The sequence below is a fragment of the Pseudorasbora parva genome, chromosome 4 (genome assembly GCF_024679245.1).
Source record: "Pseudorasbora parva isolate DD20220531a chromosome 4, ASM2467924v1, whole genome shotgun sequence".
In the NCBI taxonomy this organism is placed as follows: domain Eukaryota; kingdom Metazoa; phylum Chordata; class Actinopteri; order Cypriniformes; family Gobionidae; genus Pseudorasbora; species Pseudorasbora parva.
The window spans coordinates 10,107,166-10,129,429 of record NC_090175.1 but is presented as its reverse complement, the minus strand read 5'-3'; the positions used below and the strand labels follow the sequence as shown (position 1 = coordinate 10,129,429).

Below are 22,264 nucleotides of genomic sequence, written 5' to 3'. Positions count from 1 at the left end.
CAACACCTGTGATTGGCCATTGTGTTCAAGAAATCAACAAACATGTCTGTGATTGGCTGCATTACGGACCGATGCGGAAACGTGTTGGAAATTGAATCAGTTGACGAGCGCAAATACAGATTCCAACTCTTTTTCACTAATAATATGCGATTATTTCGATGCAGTGTTGGGCAGCTTTCCCTCTGAAAGCAGTCAGTAGAGAAAATTACACAGCGTTATCAAGTCCAACTCCCACAGTCTGAAGGGGACATAGGGATGTCTGACCCCACGATCCCCCCCTCTGGCGCCGGCCCTGTTTTTTGAGTTCTTTGATGAAAACGCTGAAAAACCAATGCTGCTGCTCAGTCTTTTTGCCACTCGTTGGGCTTAAAGGGTTAGTTGACCCAAAAATTAAATGTATGTCATTAACTCCTCACCCTAATGTCGTTCCACACCCGTCCTCCGTTCATCTTCACACACATTTTAAGATATTTTATATTTAGTCCGAGAGCTTTCAAATCGCGTGTCAAACTGCTGAAATCACGTGACACTGGCGATCCGAATCATGAATCAATTCGCTGATTCATAACCATTTGAATCTTTATTTGAGGATTGAACACAAACGCGGAAGAGAAGACAATGCTGAATAAAGTCGTAGTTTTTTTTATTTTTGGACCAAAATGTATTTTGGATGCTTCAAGAGACTCTGATTAACCCACTGATGTCTCATATGGACTACTCTGATGATGTTTTTATTCTCTTTCTGGACATGGACAGTATAGTGTGCATATACTTGCATACACTCTCAGACTAAATATAAAATATCTTAAACTGTGTGTGAAGATGAACGGAGGTCTTACGGGTGTGGAACGACATTACGGTGAGGGGTTAATGACATACATTTAATTTTTGGGTCAACTAACCCTTTAACCGCAGTCATTCCAGCTGACGGTAACATCACATGCTTACCCTCTATAGTTAAAAAAGCTGCAAAAACATGATTTGAGACCCTGGCAAACAATTCTGGGAAGGTTATTTTATGGTTATTAAAATGTAACCTTAAAATAACCAGTAAAGAATATTGTGTGTATTTATTAGTTCTTATTAGTTTGACATAAAAAGAAAAAACCTCCCTGCAATGTTGAATTAAATTGAATTTATTCATAGGAATAACCCCTTGAGGTGCACCATCTCGTTTTCGAGGGTTTTCTAACATACACCAATCAAAATATAGTAACAGAAACATTACAACACACAATTACCAGTCACAATCAACAACAACAACAACAAATGAAAAATGAAAAATGTTGTGTGAACGAAAAATTAAACATTGTGCGACACTTTTCAGGAAAACCAACCTACAAATAGCTTACTTGCATATTTCAATGGCATATCAAGATGGAATAGAAAAAAAAATAACCTTTATAAAAAGAAACACTTTCCCTTGGCACACAAAGTTTTTCACTACTCAGTTGGATAAAAAAAAAAAACATATTTCTATATTTGCCTCGTATCAAGCGGAAAAGTGAAGATGGAAATGGCTGAGAAGGAACATAGCAAACAAGATTACAGGCCGATGTGGCAGCTGGGCACTAGCGGCCTGTAGAGAGGCGAAATAACCCGAGAAGGACACGTCAACACCGCTCAGCTGGCAAAACACAAGCCTTCAGAATTTCATCCCTGAATATTAGCCTCGGTAAAGGGCCGATCGATCAGGCAGATCAGTTTTCTCGGCCTGTCACGACTGATTAGAAAGGCAAGATCATCAATGACTATTTTTGCTTGGTGCGAAGCACGACACGGCTGACAAATACTGGCATTTTGTGCTCCGTTTTATTTTTTCTCCAATGATATCGATCATGTTTTCAGGCTAGAGCCGGCCAGGATATACCGTGTGACACTGGCAATGTGTCAACTGGTAGAGACATATAATGTTTATATGGCCATCGCTATTGCAAAACACACGCTGCGGCAATGTCTTATTTGTCCTTTTGGCTTATGTGCTGTGTGCGTTTATGCATCTGAAAAGCAATCCATTCGTCTATTTTGTCATTTCTTTAGTCAATTCAAACGTAGTTTCTATGGCTGCATTACTCCTGCGCAAAAAGTAAGGCATTGCACGCAATCGCACAACACTACAGTACGTCTTATTGTTGAAAATTGACAAATGTGTTTACTGTAAACAAGCTTTATACATTGTAATCCAACAGACGGTTATAAAAGCGTACTTACTGTGCCTGCTTGTTCCTTTACAACATGTGCAACCGTGTTAGTTTAACATTGTATTGAATGTGACAGCAAACTCTGCGTATAAAAATTTAATGAACTAAGAAATTCTGCATGAATATATATGTTCATGCTTCTACATGACGGCACTGCTGATCAATTTTGTGATGTTTCATGCAAATTGCGGAAAATTCTCATGCATGCAAAATGAGAAAGGCAGAATATTATGTGTGTGTGTGTGTGTGTGTGTGTGTGTCACTGGATCAGAAGCTTTACCAGTATGCTTCTCGAGCTCCGCCAGCGTGTCCTGGTATTCTTTGATGATCTGGTCGTAGCGAGAGATCACGTCCTTCCGTAGATTGTCCCAGTGCGGAGAGAGCTCTCCCAGATCTTTCAGCTCCTGTATCCTGTAGGACACAACAAAAATCAATCACCACTTTGTTGGCTTGACCTTCAGCATTCGCATATCAGACTTCCGAACAGGCCCAAATTCCCATACACTTTCATACAAAGCAACAACTAGCCTAGGACAATACGCTAGAAACATGTAAGCAACATGCTAAAACATGTTAGCCATGTGCATAAAAGATAATAGCAATGCGTTACCAACATGTTAAACATATAACTAATAGGTTAAAAATGCAAATAACTTGCTGTCGACATCCTCAAACATTGCAAGTAATGTTAAATAATGTTAGTAACATTCTAGCGAGTGACATGCTTAAACATGCTAAAAACCTACAAGTAATGTGTTAAAGAACACAATGTTTTAATAACATGTTAAAAGAAGCTGAACATGATAACAGTGTGTTAAAACATTAGAAACACGTTAAAACACATGCTAGAGGAATGCTATCAATAATAATGTGCTGAACATGCTATTAACATGCTACTGGTGATCTCGAATATGCTAAAAACCTGCTAGTAATGTCTTAAACATGCTAGTAACAGGCTAGCAATGTGCGAACATGTTAAAAGAAGCTGAATGTGATAGTGGGCTAACGTTAGAAACATGTTAAAATATATTAACTGTGTTATAACATGCTAGAGGAATGCTAATGTGTTAAACATGCTATCGATGTGCTAAAACATGCAGGAAACTTGCTATTAGTGTGCTTAACGTGCTAGTAATGTGTTAAACATGCTAGTAACATAACATGCCAGCAATGTGTTATGATAACAATGTGATAAAAAGTTAGAATCATGTTAAGACAACTGTTAAATCAGTAAATGAATGCTAACAATGTGCTGAACATGCTATCAATGTGCTAAAACCTGCTAGAAACATCCTCATAATGTGCTGAACATGCTAGCAATGTGCTAAAACGTGCTAGAAACATCCTCATAATGTGCTGAACATGCTAGCAATGTGCTAAAACCTGCTAGAAACATCCTCATAATGTGCTGAACATGCTAGCAATGTGCTAAAACCTGCTAGAAACATCCTCATAATGTGCTGAACATGCTAGCAATGTGCTAAAACCTGCTAGAAACATCCTCATAATGTGCTGAACATGCTAGCAATGTGCTAAAACCTGCTAGAAACATCCTCATAATGTGCTGAACATGCTAGCAATGTGCTAAAACCTGCTAGAAACATCCTCATAATGTGCTGAACATGGTAGCAATGTGCTAAAACCTGCTAGAAACATACTCATAATGTGCTAAAACCTGCTAGAAACATACTCATAATGTGCTAAAACCTGCTAGAAACATACTCATAATGTGCTGAACATGCTAGCAATGTGCTAAAACCTGCTAGAAACATACTCATAATGTGCTAAAACCTGCTAGAAACATACTCATAATGTGCTGAACATGCTAGCAATGTGCTAAAACCTGCTAGAAACATACTCATAATGTGCTAAAACCTGCTAGAAACATACTCATAATGTGCTGAACATGCTAGCAATGTGCTAAAACCTGCTAGAAACATACTCATAATGTGCTAAACATGCTAGCAATGTGCTAAAACCTGCTAGAAACATACTCATAATGTGCTGAACATGCTAGCAATGTGCTAAAACCTGCTAGAAACATACTCATAATGTGCTGAACATGCTAGCAATGTGCTAGCAACGTGTTAAAACAAGATAGAAACATACTTTTACATTTTAAAAATTAGCTAAACATGCCAGTTCTCCAATTTCTAAAACCTTCAAGCTTCTTAAAGTGAAACTTTCAGACGGCATTGTGAAGCCAACATCAAGTCTTTGAGCTATAATCATCCAGTCATTACTGTTCCTGTTCAACATACACCATCTAAAAGTCTGAGAGCACTAGTGAACCTCTACTTTGCATTCAAAATGCTAATTTTTGCAGTAATGACGGAAGCACTGAAGCTGACATGATCAAAACCTGCTCAAGTGTGAGATGTTGAGCATCTTGAGCTTCAACAGAAGCAAAGACTCATGAATTAGGCTTCTGGCATATTTTAGGTTTTCACATGAATTTTACACTCTCTTTGAACTTTTTTTTCAAAGAAGTTAAGGCTTCTAATGAAAACATGTGAAATGCTTTCTGCACTAAATCATGATCTGCATGTTCGCTGTTGGATCTGATATAGTTTTAACTGCTCCATCCTCCATTCATCAGACACCCCTTGCTCTCAGATGCAAAGATCAGACTAAAACCATCAGGAACGTTGTTAAAAAAAAGCTACAACTCAACTTTAATGTCATGGTTTGGTTAGGATTTTGTTTCGCATTCTCATTTTGTTTTTGTCAATGTCATGTGAGTCCCATGCCCTCATGTGATCATGTCATGTGCTTCCCTAGTCTCTTATCATGTTGTCATTGGTTGATTTAGTCATGTGGGTTTTCAGATCAGTGCTCTCATTGGTTTATTGTCTTTATTGTTCTCAGGTGTCTCCTGATCATTCTTCAGTCCTTGTGTATTTATAGTTCTCATGTTTGCCTTGTCAAGTCCAAGTCAAGTAGGGTCTAAAGTGTTAGTTCCCCCATAATGCCTCCGTTCATCTTCAGACACAGATGAAGATATTAGTGTTGAAATCCGATGGCTCAGAAAGGCCTTCATTGACACCAATGTCATTTCCTCTCTCAAGACCCATAAAGGCACTAAAGACGTCGTTACAAAGCCCATCTCACTACAGCGGCTCTACAATCATTTATGAAGAGGCGAGAATAGTTTCTGTGCGCAAAAAATAAATAAAAATGACAACTAATATAGTGATGGGCCGATTTCAAAACAAAGATTTAAACGATTATGATTCAGTGTATCAATTCATGATTCGGATCGCTTGTCAAACTGCCAATTAATGACAGAATTTTCTTTTTTGGGTGAATGAACTCTTAAATTCCAAGTCCAGTACAGCCAAGTCCAGTCCAGTCCAGTCTAGTCTAGTCCAGGTCAAGTCCAGTCCAGTCCAGTCCAAGTCCAGTCCAGTCCAGTCCAGTCCAGGTCCAGGTCCAGGTCCAGGTCCAGGTCCAGGTCCAGGTCCAGTCCAAGTCCAAGTCCAAGTCCAAGTCCAGTCCAGTCAAAGTCCAAGTCCAAGTCCAAGTTCAAGTCCAAGTCCAAGTCCAAGTCCAAGTCCAAGTCCAGTCCAGTCTAAAGCGAGTCCAGTCCAGTCCACGCCAGTCCAGGCCAGTCCAGTCCAGTCCACGCCAGTCCAGTCCAGTCCAGTCTAGTCCGAGTCCAGTCCAGTCCAAGTCCAGGCCAGTCCATTCCGAGTCCAGTACAGTTAGGTCAAGTCAAGTTTAAGAAGTTTAAGTCCAAGTCCAAGTCCAAGTCCAAGTCCAAGTCCAAGTCCAAGTCCAAGTCAAGTCAAGTTTAAGAAGTTTAAATCCAAGTCAAGTTTAAGTCCAAGTCAAGTCAGGTCAAGTTTAAATCCAAATCCAAGTCAAGTCAAGTCCAAGTCATCGTTGGATTCTGTTTATATCACCTTGGTTAAATAAAACTGCACTTGGGTACTACTAAAACTTTCCTCCAGTTCAATCCCTTACAATTACTAGCATTTCTGACATCAAAAAGTTACAAAACGAGTACAAAATGAGCTGTTTCTGCTGCTTAGTTTTAATAAAAGTTTTGAGCTCTTAATGCTACAGTACGTTTTCTCAAAGACCAAAGAACCAGGAATTTTCCTCATCATACGATCTCTTCAAAGCTGTAAATGCGGGGACTAAAGCCACAAAACTCTTCATGGGGTCTTTCAAAAGGGATCAGAGTATTTTTGCACCCTTGAGCAATTCAACAGGTGAAATTCAGTGTCACTCAACAGCAGTTACACACAGACGTCTCATGTCATGCTGAGAGGATCTTTTGCTTGACTTCCTGTGTGTTGGAGTAATTGTTGTCTTTCACATTGTCCTGTGAGGTCTTCAGCTATTTTCTGCGTAACACTACGGTAGATTTGAATACGTTACAAGCTCTTATCTCTCCACGCAGACTGACAGAGCCGAGTCTCATTAATAAAAGGCTCAGGAATCTTTAATTGTGGAGGGAATTTCCAAAGGGAACAATGATTCATTTTCATGTAAATTCAAAGTCTGTGTGACGCTTTAATAATAATTTCAGCAATGTGATTAGCATCTTCAGGAGGCAAAGGTGACAGGAGCTGCAGAAATGAGCAGAAAACACAGATTATTGTTTCTATTGAACTCTATTCAAGGTAAGAGCAGGTTCTAAGATTTTTTCATCCACTAATCATGGATCTTATCCTCCACATTTTAAAGCGTAAAAGTGGGTTTATGTGCTAATAACTAATATCAAGCAGAAAATGATGACTGTTTTTGACATTTTATCCCCGTTCGCTATAATTATTAGTTTCAATTAGTTAATAGTCTATATTCATCATTCAAAAAGAGAAAGTGAAACTAGAATTACAGATTACTATAAACCGACAAACCGTAAATAAAGCAATTCTTGCAAACCATTTTGAATATCAATCACGCTGGTCACTTTTTTTCATTCTAGGCTCATGTTGTTATAAAATGGTCCGCACACTAAAATGCTCAGATAAGATGAAGGAAAAGTACAACAGCCTTCAGATTGTGCCGTCTTGACTGCTCACTTTCATCACTTTTATTCTTGTGCACAGATTAGCTCACTAAACTGAATCAGAGGTCTCTCTCTCTCTCTCTCTCTCTGTCTCTCTGTCTCTCTGTCTCTCTCTCTCTCTCTCTCTCTCTCTCTCTCTCTCTCTCTCAATGACGGCCCTGATGCAGATTCAACAGATGCTGAACGATGTTGCGGTCATCTGACGGTCATCTTGGAGCATCACGGCTCTTATGTTCCACAGAAGAAAAAAAGTCACACAGGTTTGGAAGACTTTTTCATTTTTGAGTGTTCACTGAGTAAAAGACCTGAAGAGTAAAAAGAGTAAAAGAACTGATGTCTGAAGTGCATGTATAGACTAAAGGTAAGGCACTTGAGGGGGACTTTAAACTGACTCTATTGACTTCAGACAGTTATTTTTGTCAGATTGAAATAAATCCCCCTCCCCCATTTTGCCTGCATGGGTAACATATTTTAATTCAATAGTTTTTATTTAATATTTTGTATTTTAGGGAATTTTATGGCACTAAATTATATTTATGCAGTAATTATAATCCATGTATTCCCTTTTTGAGATTGGACCTAAAATATTTATTTCCAACTTAAACTTTTCCAACATAAAGCTTGAATGCTTTGGAGAAAAAAACATGTTTTACTCTAAAAAAATGTGATAAAAATCACAGACATCACAATCTAAACAAGCTGTGTTCCAAATTTGAGGTGGATATTTAAAATAAAATTAGCTTTCAGTAAGATTGTTTGATCGCAGTACCAAATGTTTCCACTAGAAGAAATTCATCTCTCATTCATTTGTGCTAATATTTGACCGTGAACAATATAAGTGTTACTATTTTTATCAGGACCATTTAAGGTTTTTGAACCATATCCATGATTTGTGTGTGTGTGTGTGTGTGCGTGTGCGTGTGTGTGTGCGTGTGTGTGTGTGTGTGTGTGTTTACACAGCAAGTGCCAGAACCTTTACAAAGGTTCATACTCAGATTTAGTTAAAAACAAAACTTCAAACTGGTAAAAACTGACCGAACAGCACCAGAAAGAACCTTTTCCAAAGATGTGCGGAAATAACGTACAGTTTCATCTGAGGTTTGACAAGATAAACAACTATTATTACAAGTACAAATTAATGCAGATTACTGAAAGATTTGTGTCAGCAGCATTCAGTCAGTGTCTTTCAAAAGACACAGAGGCCTTCAGAATGATCTATTCTGGTCTCGTTCTCGTTGTCAAACAATGGTTATCTAAGGAATATAGGTGAAAAGGAATTCTTATTACTTCATGCTGAGCCAAAGCTGTTAAAAGTCTGAAAAGATCTTGTGCCGAAGTTGTCGAGCCACTTAAAAAAAGCCTCATATCTACCATCTTGTTTTGTTCAAAAGCTCCGACTTGAATTGTAATGCCGTTTTATCAGAATGTGCTTTGGGTGGAGCGGCGGCGATAATAAAAAAGAGATTTGTAGCGGAAAGAACGCACGCGGAGAGGAAGCGGAGGAAACTTCTGTTTCATATTTTATTGGGGTTTGGGTGGAAGAAAGACACACTGATAAAGAGCAGAGCTGAAACAATAGATCTAAGTGTTATTGGAGTTGGAAAAAACACAGTTTTGGCAGACGAGAGAGAGAGGAGAACACTGGAATTATGTCTGTAGGTTTTTGTACGGCGGGCCGTCGAGGAAGCAGCCACTCCGAAGGCTTCATTTCATGGTGCATTATGACCACCGTTCACTTAAAATCACCGGAGGCTTTGTGTCTGCAATTCCAGAAATGTGAAGGGAATAATAACAGTACCTTCAGATGACGGACACTAGTGGTGAAGGCGGACGAGCACTTGCTTCTATAATGATGTTTCTAGCTCATCTGCAGACGCATTTGACACTTGAGTTTACGCTCGGCTAGATCAAGAGAAAAGCTGATTATTTTCAGCAGTCTGGCAGTCATTACAGAGCATCGATATTGCGGTTAGCACAAAAAAAACCCCCATCATTTTGAGTTGATACATTGATGATGAAACTACAAAATACACTGACCTCGGAATTAATCGACTTACAAGGGAAAATATAACTTGGAGAGATAAATGCCAAATAATGTGACAAAAATGTCCAATTTTTTTCTCTCTGAAGTAGCATTCTCCTGCAAAAACCTGTGTCAACGTCAAAAAAAGTGTGAACGTGAAGAAAGAGAGAGCCAGTGCAGCCGTTCAGCTAACATGATCACAACAATATGGCCACCGAACAGGCCTATAATAACCCATGGGGATATAATAACATGAGAGTTGGGTGCGTTTACATGCTCGTTCTTAAGCCAATTATCCTTGGTAAACTGAGAATGAACCCGATCATGTAAACGCGGTAGCCCGTTTTCTTTTATCGGAGTAAGGTCATAAACGCCGTAAGCATAAACCGGTCGGGACATGTCGTTTTTTGCCTCATACCCTGATTTCGCGCTGCATGTAAACGCATTAACCTGCCTTCTGTCAGCTTATTGAAGTGCGCATGTGTGATAGGTGACAAAAACGCAAACTTAGAGCAGAATTAAACGCATCCAGCGAGCTAGCCTTTTGCATGAAATAAGAACATATATCACAAACGCAAACTCCTTTAAGACCCAGAAAATTGTAAAGATGTGTTCAAGCAGCAGAAGTAGAAGAGGTTCAGTCTAAACGTTGCATCTGGAACTGCATGAGGGATAATATGAGCCATAAATCTCCCGCTGACACGCTTTATTTAAAGGGGGGGTGAAATGCTGTTTGATGCATACTGAGCTTTTTACACTGTTAAAGACTTGGACTCCCATCCTAAACATAGACAAAGTTTCAAAAACTAATGTTGGACGTTTGATGGAGTATTTCTGTGTCAAAAAATACTCCTTCCGGTTTCTCACAAGTTTCGGAGAGTTTTTTTCGAGTATGGCTCGGCTTGACGTCGATAGAGCGGAAGGTCCTTGTATGGGCCGTACGAGCTCTTCTCCCGGTAGGGTGCGCGCGTGACTAGAGCGAGAGAGGAAATGCACGCCCATAAACACTCTCAGATGCAGATCCAGTCGTCCGTGAACACTCATGTCGTTATAGTCCGCGCCACGCTCCACTTTATTCCTATGGGTGACGTCGAGCGACTTCAACGCTTCAGCACAGCATTCTGGGAAGGCAGCGCTGCATTTGAACCGATTTGAACGCAGAAATGACGAGAAGCTTCACAACATCGCGTCAGTCGCGTCTAAAAGTGGATCTCCATCGTTCACTGCTGTCAGGACTTCACCAAATCATACCAAAGAAGTTTGTTTTTGACGGAGCGGTCCCAGCGATAAAGGTTCGGTCCTGCTTTGGAAGCAGCCGGTGAGTAAAACTGCTTCAAATGTCTGTGCTGTTGGCTATCGTCGCGTGAGTAAACATCAGTAAACGACACGATCGCGTGCTTCGTCATTTAAATGCGCTAACGGTTACTCCATTGTTGTTCTATGTATAACGTTACACTAGTCTGACGTGCAAAACCGTTTTGCTTGCTACTGCTAAGGTTTAGTCGCATACAATAGTCCATAAACCGAATCATGTCCTCATAAACTGCGAGTAAACACACACAAATGTTGACAGGCCACTAAATACAGTACATACCACAGAGACGGACGTCCTGCTGCTGCTGTTTCTCCTGTTCAATTTAGTTCAGCCTCCGAATGATTCTGGATCATATATCTATTAGCTGAGATCGATAGCGATGGGTTTCTCAATCTCCAGGACGTCTTGAGGACGTCACCGCTTTGTGCGCTCTCGTCATTCTTTAGCTCCGCCCACACGATACGCCTCCAGCCGCTCGTTTTTTTCCGGAAAGACTCGGTAAAGCCCATATTTCTTTTATAAATATAATAAAACTAAAGACTTTTCGGAGATATGAAGGATGCAATACTACTCTATAGGTACTGAAGATTGACATGAGATTGACTGAAACTGAGTGTTTCACCCCCTCTTTAACATCACAACTGACGAAACATTTGGAATACAGATACAGACATTATTATTTTTGACGTCACTACAAGGAAACAACCCGGTTTATTAATAAAGTCATGTAAACGCGGTTTACTTGGGTTGTCAGTTTACTGGTTTGCATGTAAACGGGGAAACCTGGTTATTTCAATAAGCTGATATTTGTGAGTTATCAGCTTACTGGTGTGAATGTAAACACACCCAAAGAGGCGCGTGCCGTGATCCCCTCTGCACACACACAACCTGCACGAGTCTTCTTTAAACACAATCGTCATGTGACTAATCACTGCAGCCAAAGGGAAATGACATCATGACAGCCCCGACAGGCTGAAGGCAACACAGGAGCAAAACACACACTATCCTGATGCCAACGACAGCAGACAGGAAACTAATCCACGTTTATAAAACACATATATATAAAGCAGTACATACGTGGACACATATACGTCATATATTAGAACTGGGGTCCCCAGACTCGGTCCCCAATCAAACACACCTGAAACAGCTCATCAATGTATTACTAGCCCTGCGTCCCAATTCATATGTTATACATCCTATATACTATTCGAAAATAGAATTAGTATGTCTCAAATCGTAGTATGTTGAAAAGAGTATGCCAAAGATTCCCGGATAGTTTACTATTTCCGGTCAGAATTCGAAGTGCGGATTGATGCGCACTCTAACGGCTGATATTACCCACAACCCTTTGCGAGTTAGACGAGGATTCGATTAGAACTACAAACGCGGATAAAAAGCGTTAAAAAACTACAAACATGACGGATGTGTGAGTCAGACGGTTAAAGTAGAGAGGTTTAGATAAAGGGGTTTGAGTGACCCTATCAATATTCAACCTGACGAAAAGATATTTATTCAGTGCTTTCCACATCATATTTCACCTGCAGCCGCATTGTGAACTTTTTTAATGACACGTTTGGCCATTAACTTTTAAATGCATCATTATATTTAATATAATGGCATACTCTTTTCAACATACTATGATTTGGGACATACTAATGCTATTTTCAAATGCTATTTAGGATGGATAGCATGTGAATTGGGACGCAGGGATGGTCTGTATCTAAGATCTATGTGCACTATGCATTGTGGGACCGGAAGTTGAGTGTATGAGATGAGCAGAAAAGAAGTAAAGTTGCCATGCAGAAAACACGTGTGCGGCTGATTTAATTTAGTAGTGTATGAGAGACATCTGATACACAACAATATACACTGGCAAAACATCCATTATAAATAATACATAATGATAAAGATGCTATTTTATTTCTTTAAATGCAGATGGGGAAAAGAAGAAAGCCATTTTACATTAAATATTTATAAATGTATTTTTAATTCCCTTATATTTATAATTTTTAATTATAAATAAATAAAGCAGTAAGTGTATGGACACACACACTGGCAAACCATCTATTATAATACATAATGAAAAATGCTATATTATTTCTTTAGAAATATAAGACAGGGGACAAATATATGTTTTGAAAAATAGGAAATAAATAAATAAATAAACATTGGACACTAGCAAAACATCTAATTACTTTTTATTTTATTTACAAATTAATTTTATTACAATTCGATTTCATTTCTTACAAGATAAAAGACAAAATGTCAATTTGCATGTAAAAAATGTAATTTAAACAAACAAACAAACATCAGACGCTGGTAAAACATCAATTATAATACATGTAGCTCTTTTATTTCTCCAGAATACGAGGCTACTTTGGAATATCTGACCTTTTTGAATGCAGAAAATGTTTTTGGTCCTGAAATTGTGTAGTTGTGTTTTCGTCCAGCAGGGGGCTAACTGAACCTAACCTCTGACCTCGTGCTCTCCAAACTCATGTCATGTCAGAAGTCATTTGAAGTTAAACAGATAAACATCTGGCAGGAGTTTATTCGTTTTTGATTTAAAAAAAAAAAATGAAGACATAAAGATTCCAGTAAATCATGCTAAATAAATGAGAACAGGAAAGTGTGTTAAAGGGGTAATGAACTGAATTAATTATTGAATAATTTTGTAATGTTTCCTGAGGTGCACTTATAATAATAGTATGATATTTACAGAAAAAAATTTACAGAAAAAAGGCAATTTTCCTCCCTGTTTTTTGAACGCTCTGTTTGAAGGGGTGTGTCTGGTTTGAGACATCAGTGCAAACGCCCACTGCTGTGATTGGCTGCTGTGAGATGTCAGTGTAAACGCCCACTGCTGTGATTGGCTGCTGTGAGATGTCAGTGCAAACGCCCACTGCTGTGATTGGCTGCTGTCAGACGTCAGTGTAAACGCCCACTGCTGTGATTGGCTGCTGTGAGACGTCAGTGTAAACGCCCACTTCTGTGATTGGCTGCTGTGAGATGTCAGTGTAAACGCCCACTGCTGTGATTGGCTGCTGTCAGACGTCAGTGCAAACACCCACTGCTGTGATTGGCTGCTGTGAGATGTCAGTGTAAACGCCCACTGCTGTGATTGGCTGCTGTCAGACGTCAGTGTAAACGCCCACTGCTGTGATTGGCTGCTGTGAGATGTCAGTTTTAACGCCCACTGCTGTGATTGGCTGCTGTGAGATGTCAGTGTAAACGCCCACTGCTGTGATTGGCTGCTTTTAGACGTCAGTGTAAACGCCCACTGCTGTGATTGGCTGCTGTGAGATGTCAGTGTAAACGCCCACTGCTGTGATTGGCTGCTGTCAGACGTCAGTGTAAACGCCCACTGCTGTGATTGGCTGCTGTCAGACGTCAGTGTAAACGCCCACTGCTGTGATTGGCTGCTGTCAGACGTCAGTGTAAACGTCCACTGCTGTGATTGGCTGCTGTAAGGTGTCAGTGTAAACGCCCACTGCTGTGAATGGCTGCTTTTAGACGTCAATGTAAACGCCCACTGCTGTGATTGGCTGCTGTGAGACGTCAGTGTAAACGCCCACTGCTGTGATTGGCTGCTGTGAGATGTCAGTGTAAACGCCCACTGCTGTGATTGGCTGCTGTGAGATGTCAGTGTAAACGCCCACTGCTGTGATTGGCTGCTGTCAGACGTCAGTGTAAACGCCCACTGCTGTGATTGGCTGCTGTCAGACGTCAGTGTAAACGCCCACTGCTGTGATTGGCTGCTGTCAGACGTCAGTGTAAACGCCCACTGCTGTGATTGGCTGCTGTGAGACGTCAGTGTAAACGCCCACTGCTGTGATTGGCTGCTGTGAGATGTCAGTAAAGCATTTAAATAGGTTCGATTTGGATGTCATGTTGACAGGTGAAGGACACATGACTCCTGAATGACACCAGATTCCACTGTGAATTTGCATTGACGTCAGTCCGACGAAAGCGCAAATAAATACTGATAATCAAATGTAGACAAAGGTCTCTGTCATTCATCATAAACAAACACTAGCTTTTCACAATTGCTGAAAAGGCGCGAGTGTCTGTGCAAAAGGATGTTATGGGCAGAATCCAGTTACAAACCCAGAGTATGACTAACAGTAATGGTGATGCTTAGCAAACACCACTAATGATACAATATCAGCATCGCATTGTGTTCAATATCTCCATTTTTCCAAACACGCTGAGACATGAAGCTCTTTTAAGTGAATCGTATGCGATTGTGGTTTAACCAGAGCCAACAAAAGCAGCTGAAACGGGCTAAAAGGTGAATGTGTTGCCCGGGCTGATAATTAGATGTCTAGGGATAGAAATGGCTGCTTAAGTTACCTGTCTATAGCAGGGAGAGCAGGTGTTGAGGCCAAATAGCCTCCCTGAATAATGCACGCATGATGATAATTGCTTAGCAGGGTCTGATCTATGGGAGCTCCAGTCTGGGAATGTGTGTCTCGCTGAGTTAATGATCTCAGATTCTTCAATGGCCAAACGCACACGTCATGGTCTGGCGTACAATGGTTTGTTGTAGATGAAAACTATGTGTCTATGTTAATATCTGTAGACTTTAGGGAAGCTGCTGCAGATAATGCTGCGTGCTGAGAAGTGTTTTGCATGTGCATAAAGCCAGAAACTCTGGGGAAAGTGTGAGAGCGGGAAACAAAGAGCAAATTAAGCAGTGTGATTTTCGGCATGTTGCTCTGCAGTGAGAAACGGGCTCATAAATGGTTTAGGTTTCTTTCAATTCAAAGAAATTTCACACATCACAGACATTTTAGTACTTAATTTTGACTAACTGTGTGTAATATGTGTGAATATGTGTGTGTGTGTGTGTGTGTATGTGTGCGCGCGCGTGTGTGCGTATATATATACACACATACACACACATATACAGTATACAGTATTGTTTAAAATAATAGCAGTACAATGTGACTAACCAGAATAATCAAGGTTTTTCGTATATTTTTTTATTGCTACGTGGCAAACAAGTTACCAGTAAATAAAGAAAAATAGCAGTGTGGCATTCAATCACTGAGGTCATCAATTTTGTGAAGAAACAGGTGTGAATCAGGTGGCCCCTATTTAAGGATGAAGCCAACACTTGTTGAACATGCATTTGAAAGCTGAGGAAAATGGGTCGTTCAAGACATTGTTCAGAAGAACAGCGTACTTTGATTAAAAAGTTGATTAGAGAGGGGAAAACCTATAAAGAGGTGCAAAAAATGATAGGCTGTTCAGCTAAAATGATCTCCAATGCCTTAAAATGGAGAGCAAAACCAGAGAGACGTGGAAGAAAACGGAAGACAACCATCAAAATGGATAGAAGAATAACCAGAATGGCAAAGGCTCAGCCAATGATCACCTCCAGGATGATCAAAGATAGTCTGGAGTTACCTGTAAGTACTGTGACAGTTAGAAGACGTCTGTGTGAAGCTAATCTATTTTCAAGAATCCCCCGCAAAGTCCCTCTGTTAAAAAAAAGGCATGTGCAGAAGAGGTTACAATTTGCCAAAGAACACATCAACTGGCCTAAAGAGAAATGGAGGAACATTTTGTGGACTGATGAGAGTAAAATTGTTCTTTTTGGGTCCAAGGGCCACAGGCAGTTTGTGAGACGACCCCCAAACTCTGAATTCAAGCCACAGTACACAGTGAAGACAGTGAAGCATGGAGGTGCAAGCATCATGATATGGGCATGTTTCTCCTACTATGGTGTTGGGCCTATTTATCGCATACCAGGGATCATGGATCAGTTTGCATATGTTAAAATACTTGAAGAGGTCATGTTGCCCTATGCTGAAGAGGACATGCCCTTGAAACGGTTGTTTCAACAAGACAATGACCCAAAACACACTAGTAAACGGGCAAAGTCTTGGTTCCAAACCAACAAAATTAATGTTATGGAGTGGCCAGCCCAATCTCCAGACCTTAATCCAATTGAGAACTTGTGGGGTGATATCAAAAATGCTGTTTCTGAAGCAAAACCAAGAAATGTAAATGAATTGTGGAATGTTGTTAAAGAATCATGGAGTGGAATAACAGCTGAGAGGTGCCACAAGTTGGTTGACTCCATGCCACACAGATGTCAAGCAGTTTTAAAAAACTGTGGTCATACAACTAAATATTAGTTTAGTGATTCACAGGATTGCTAAATCCCAGAAAAAAAAAATGTTTGTACAAAATAGTTTTGAGTTTGTACAGTCAAAGGTAGACACTGCTATTTTTTTGAACACACCCCTTTCAACTAATTCAACTAATTGCCCAATTGCACAGCCTTAAGAGCGTGCATATCATGAATGCTGGGTCTCATTTGTTTTCTGAGAATCTACTGAACCTACTGGTAACTTGTTTGCCACGTAGCAATAAAAAATATACTAAAAACCTTGATTATTCTGGTTAGTCACATTGTACTGCTATTATTTTGAACAATACTGTACATACATACACACACACACACACACACACACATAAAATACAGCCCAATACTACTAAGAAAATAATAAACATAGTCATTAAATTTGAGTTACTTTCCTTTTCACATTTTGCACTACAGTAATACAAAATATCCACATATATTACATTAATAAAAATAATAAATACTTTTAAATATATTTTATATAATTATTAGAACCACACTCACACCAAAAATGTAATTAAATAGTAAAATGTAATTAAACAGTAAATAAAGCAAATGTATTATAATATATTGCAAGCAAAATCTAGAAATTGATACATAAAATATACTCCATTAAAGATATATGATAATTGTGCATATATGATCGTAAACACAATACTATACTTATAGACGTTGTATGAATTTGCCTACTGTCAAATTACTTCATAATTACTGTATCCTGACGGCTAACTTTCAGTCTTTAAATGAAATGAAAAAGCCTTCTTGATTGAGCTGTGGTGGTCACGTCACTTCCATCATCGACTGTCAAGTGTCAATAAAATCATCATAAGCCCCGTTTTCCACCAAAATTACCCGGAACAATTTTTACAAGGAACTTTTTTACATGAACTTTTCTCCCCCCAGACCTGCAACTGTCTGCGTTTTCACCGCGATAAAGTACCGTGAAGATTAGGCAAATTAGTCCAGTGATGTAACGTTAGGACTGCGTGCGACTGCTCCTCCAAGTCAGTGACGGACAGTAATCATTTTTGTGCATACCGATTGAAAGATTTAGTGGACTGTTTACATGAGAGGTTATCTAAACCGATCTGGTATTTACATGTGATGACTTTCAATCGCAATCATTTTGTGACATGTAGTTTGTCTGACGCATCAAAAATGTCAACGTTGTGTTCTCCAGCAGCTGGGATGTGTTGACTGTAGCCATAGCAACTCTTAACGGCCACCAGGACTAATACAGTATTATATAATAAGCTATTTATCTGTTGTAAAGTGTAATAATCATCTCAGAAAAAAAAAAATTCTTCTGTCAGGCGCAGTTAAAGTAAAAACTGCCTGGGGCAATATACGCTGTGTCATTACTCCAACATTATCTTCATAACTTACGAAATAAAAAGTTTACCCCTCAGAAAAATGAGCTTTCCTCTCTTGTCAACATGAGCGCGGCGCACGCTGTCACGTCATGTAAGGACGCACACTTAAAAGTAATCGGTCAGGTCGTTTACATGTTGAAAAATATAGACTGTAAAAAAATGAATAACGAGTATGGAAGAGATTCAAGCTGTGCTGCTTTTGCTGGTTATGTATAGGTTTACTAAGGTAATTAACAACGACAGAAAAGAGCACTAATATGCAGATTCAGCAGCATGCAGCATATTCAGAAAGCTTGTAAAGCTAGATTTAAAATGACAATGTATATTATTATCAGCTATTACGGACATTGCACGTGAGATGGCTGAGATGAACGCGCGCCATCAGACAGAGAGCAATACTGATATTTACTGAACGTAGACCGAACCTCGAAGACTTTTCGAGGACTTTTTTAAAATGCCGGTTGAAATAAAATGCTGCGTGAGCTCAACCAATCAGCATGTTCAGCGCCCAAGTCCCGCCCTTGAAAGTTCCTGAACTTTGAAAAAGTACTACCTCGCGAGCAGGGCCGTTTGGAGGGGGAAATATTTACCCGGAACTTCATTTAGACCCTGGTTCCTGCGGTCTAAACACACCGAGTACCACCCAAAGATCCTGGGTAAAGTTCCTGTGGTGGAAAGAGCCGCACGCAAAGTTACAAAATTTGACGTGCACAGCGCCAAGCGAAATGGGGTCTAGCGCACTCCGCGTTGACGTAATTTTTGCCGCGCGCACCCTTGTGCTCGTGCAGACGCGTCGAGTATAACGAGGCTTAAACTGAAGTTGGCAGTTTGATAAATGCAAGTTAATCCTTCAGTGCAATCTTTGTGTGCTAAAAAAAGGCACATACGTTCCTGTAGAGATAGCAATACTTATTCTCCTTTTTTTGCCAAATAAATGAAAAGCACGTCATCAATGTCTTCTCTCTTGCTGTATCAAAATCTCACCTAGCTGTCCTCAGAGATGGTCAAGTTCAGTTTGTGCATGATTACAAGATGTAATTATTATTATTTTAAATACTGTATCCTAAATTGTTGATAATTAAGTTATATATCATATGCTGAAGTAAATTTCCGGAGTGTTAACGATTAAAACAAAAAAACTAAAACAAGGACCGTTCAGAACCGAACCGTGGGTTTTGTGAACCATGTTACCCCTAATATGCACCTCATCTGTTGCAGTTTTCATCCATTTTATTTATTGTTTTGGTTGTTGTTTTGTTCAATTATTGTGGATATTTAAAATGTTTCCCGTTTTCAGTGTTAAATAGTCTTTAGAAATAAAAGTTTATTGATCTTTGAAAAAATGTACCTGCATTATTATGCCATTATCATTATTTTAGATGAAAACTGTCTCAGAACTACAATATTATCGTTTATCGCAATAATTTCTTGGTCAATTTATCGTCCAGCAAAATTTGTTATCGTGACAGGCCTACATAGACGGCAAAACATCTCCCGCTGCTCCATCTGAAGACATCCATGTGACACGCAACAACACTCGGTCCACTTTCTTGTACAGATTTTCACCGAAGTGTGTGATCACACATTCATCTGATTGAACTGCATAGGAACTGTTCTTAAAAACATCTATGCAGCTGTGTCGGAGTGTATTATTGACTGCTGTGCTTTAGAAACCTTTCCACCGATGGCTTCCCCCTTGTTCTTTTCACCTCGCGATTCCACACGTGGCTTCCCTTTTAGATTTTCTAGTTAACGCTCAGGTAACAACGCTCCCCACCACGAGATGGAGGGAGGAGAGAAAGCAAAGGTAAAATGAAAGAAAAGCAAGAGAGGGAGAGGTGGTTGAGTTTCCGAGAAAGAGGACAGGCGCTCTCCTTTGAAGTGTTAAACATCCTTGAATAATTTAGTGCAGGCTAAGTATAGCTCTAAAACAGCCATTTCCATCTCTGAAATAAACCCTCGCTCCACAAGCGCACCGCATCTCGCTCACACTAGCTTTTGTGTCGCACTCGTTCATCCAAACAATTCCAGCTTCGCACAACCTACACTTGAACCTGTGCTTCTAGGAGCGGGGATAGCCAGGGATCTTGCGAGACAATGCGGTCGCGACACTTCAGCCTCCATGCTGTTTGCCGTAGGACATTAAAATGATTTATATCTGCATGGCAAATTTCAAAGATGTCACTATTAAAGGAACTGTATGTAAGAAAGTATCTCAATGAATCATAAAATGGCCCTGATATGTCACTAGACATTAAGAAATCATGTTCATTTTAAATACTTATATCACTGACAACAGTAGTCCGGTCGGGATATTGTCATTATAAAGTTGCTGTTGCAGTCCTCAACTGATGTTGACATGTTGTGTTTTGGCCTGAAGCTCCGCTCTCCCCCTATCAACTAATCACGAAGTCAGTAGTGTTTCTGCATCCGGGTTGCCAGATCTGCTCAAGTTACCTCAGCTGCAGATCTACAAACGTTCCTGCTGATCCTGCAGACAATCTGGCAACCTCGAGTCAGGGGGAGGGGGAGGGGGATACACCGCTCTAAAGACGTCGTTACAAAGCTCATCTCACTACAGTGGCTCTACAATCATTTTATGAAGCAACGAGAATAGTTTTTGTGCGCATATGCATAAAATAACGACTTATATAGTGATGGCTTATTTCAAAGTTTTGAACAGTTATGAATCAGCATATTGTTTCATGATTCGGATCGCGTGTCAAATCACGTAACATTGACGATCCAAATCATGAATCGATTCACTCATTCATAACGGTTCGAACCTTTGTTTTGAAATAGGCCATCACTATACAAGTCATTATTTAATCATTTTTTGGGCACAAAAACTATTCTCTCTCTTCATAAATGATTGTAGAGCCGCTGTAGTAAGATGGGCTTTGTAACGACGTCTTTAGTGCCTTTATGGGTCTTGAGAGAGGAAATGACATTGGTGTCAATGAAGGCCTTTCTGAGCCATCGGATTTCAACACTAATATCTTCATCTGTGTCTGAAGATGAACGGAGGTCTGACGGGTGTCCAACGACATGAGGGGGAGAAATTAATGGCAGAATTTACATTTTTGGGTGAACTAACCCTTTAACTAGTGATATATCACCAAAGACTCATTCCTTCGGGTATAAAACATTTGGGGGCGCTTTAATGCGCTTGTCTCCTCCACTACTTCCTCCTGTCCTGTTTCCCAGCCGCCCTCACATCGGTCTGAATCTTACCTGCAGGTGTCCTCCTGGATATAGAGGGCGATGAGCTGCTTCGGGACGCTGAAGGACAGTGTGCACTCCGCCATCTGTTCCCGAACCAACATCCATTTACTGTCCACCGTCTGAAACCTGTACACCTTACACACCGCATTCTTAAACACTGATGGAGAGAGAGAGAGAGAGAGAGAGAGAGAGAGAGAGAGAGAGAGAGAGAGAGAGAGAGAGAGAGAGAGAGAGAGAGAAATATTAAATGAGAGATGGGTTTATTTTGGCAAAATACAGTGAATAACGACTTCAATTTCAGCCTGTTCCTTTTATAAAGCCACTGTATGGCTTCAGAAGACCTTGGAATATAGTACACATGTGCACACTTTAAATACAGTATGTAGAACGACAATATTATTAGCTTGAGCTTCAAAATATAGGGTGATATCACCCAAACTTTTAACCTGCGTGGAGGAAAAAAATATATTGACTGGTCAATAGTCACAGAGAAGCTGTTCGGCCTAACCTTCATCCCATGATTAATACAGAATTCACTGATACATTACGATGTAATTTCCTATAGGAATATTTTATTGCTCACGACTAGTTCTTCACTTTCTTTCAAAGACTTATGTTTCATTTATGAATGAATGAATGAATGAGGCATTTATATAGCGCTTTCAAATGTACAACTGTACACCCAAAGCGCTTCACACTCATGTCAGCGGTCTCTCCTCAACCACCACCAGTGTGAAGCTCCACTTGGATGATGCGACGGCAGCCACAGTACAACGGCGCCAGTGCGCTCACCACACACCAGCGAAAGGTGGAGAGGAGAGAGGGTGATAGAGCCAATTCAGTGGATGGGGATTATTAGGAGGCCATGATTGGTAAGGGCCAATCAAGGGAATCTGGCCAGGACACCGTGGTTACACCCCTACTCTTTTACGAGAAGTGCCATGGGATTT

The 22,264-nt window shown here is 40.0% G+C and overlaps 1 protein-coding gene across 4 annotated transcripts in view; it reads right to left on the bottom strand.

Annotated features, from left to right (window-relative positions):
• Positions 1–22,264, bottom strand: part of inpp4b (inositol polyphosphate-4-phosphatase type II B) — a 246,261-nt gene that overhangs the window by 97,048 nt on the left and 126,949 nt on the right. For all 4 annotated transcript variants that reach the window (XM_067440836.1, XM_067440838.1, XM_067440837.1 and 1 more), the window contains 2 exons: positions 21,324–21,471; positions 2,482–2,612 (listed from right to left, as the gene is read on the bottom strand). In XM_067440836.1, the coding sequence (XP_067296937.1) occupies positions 2,482–2,612; positions 21,324–21,471 (279 nt within the window). The remainder of the gene's footprint in view (positions 1–2,481; positions 2,613–21,323; positions 21,472–22,264) is intronic.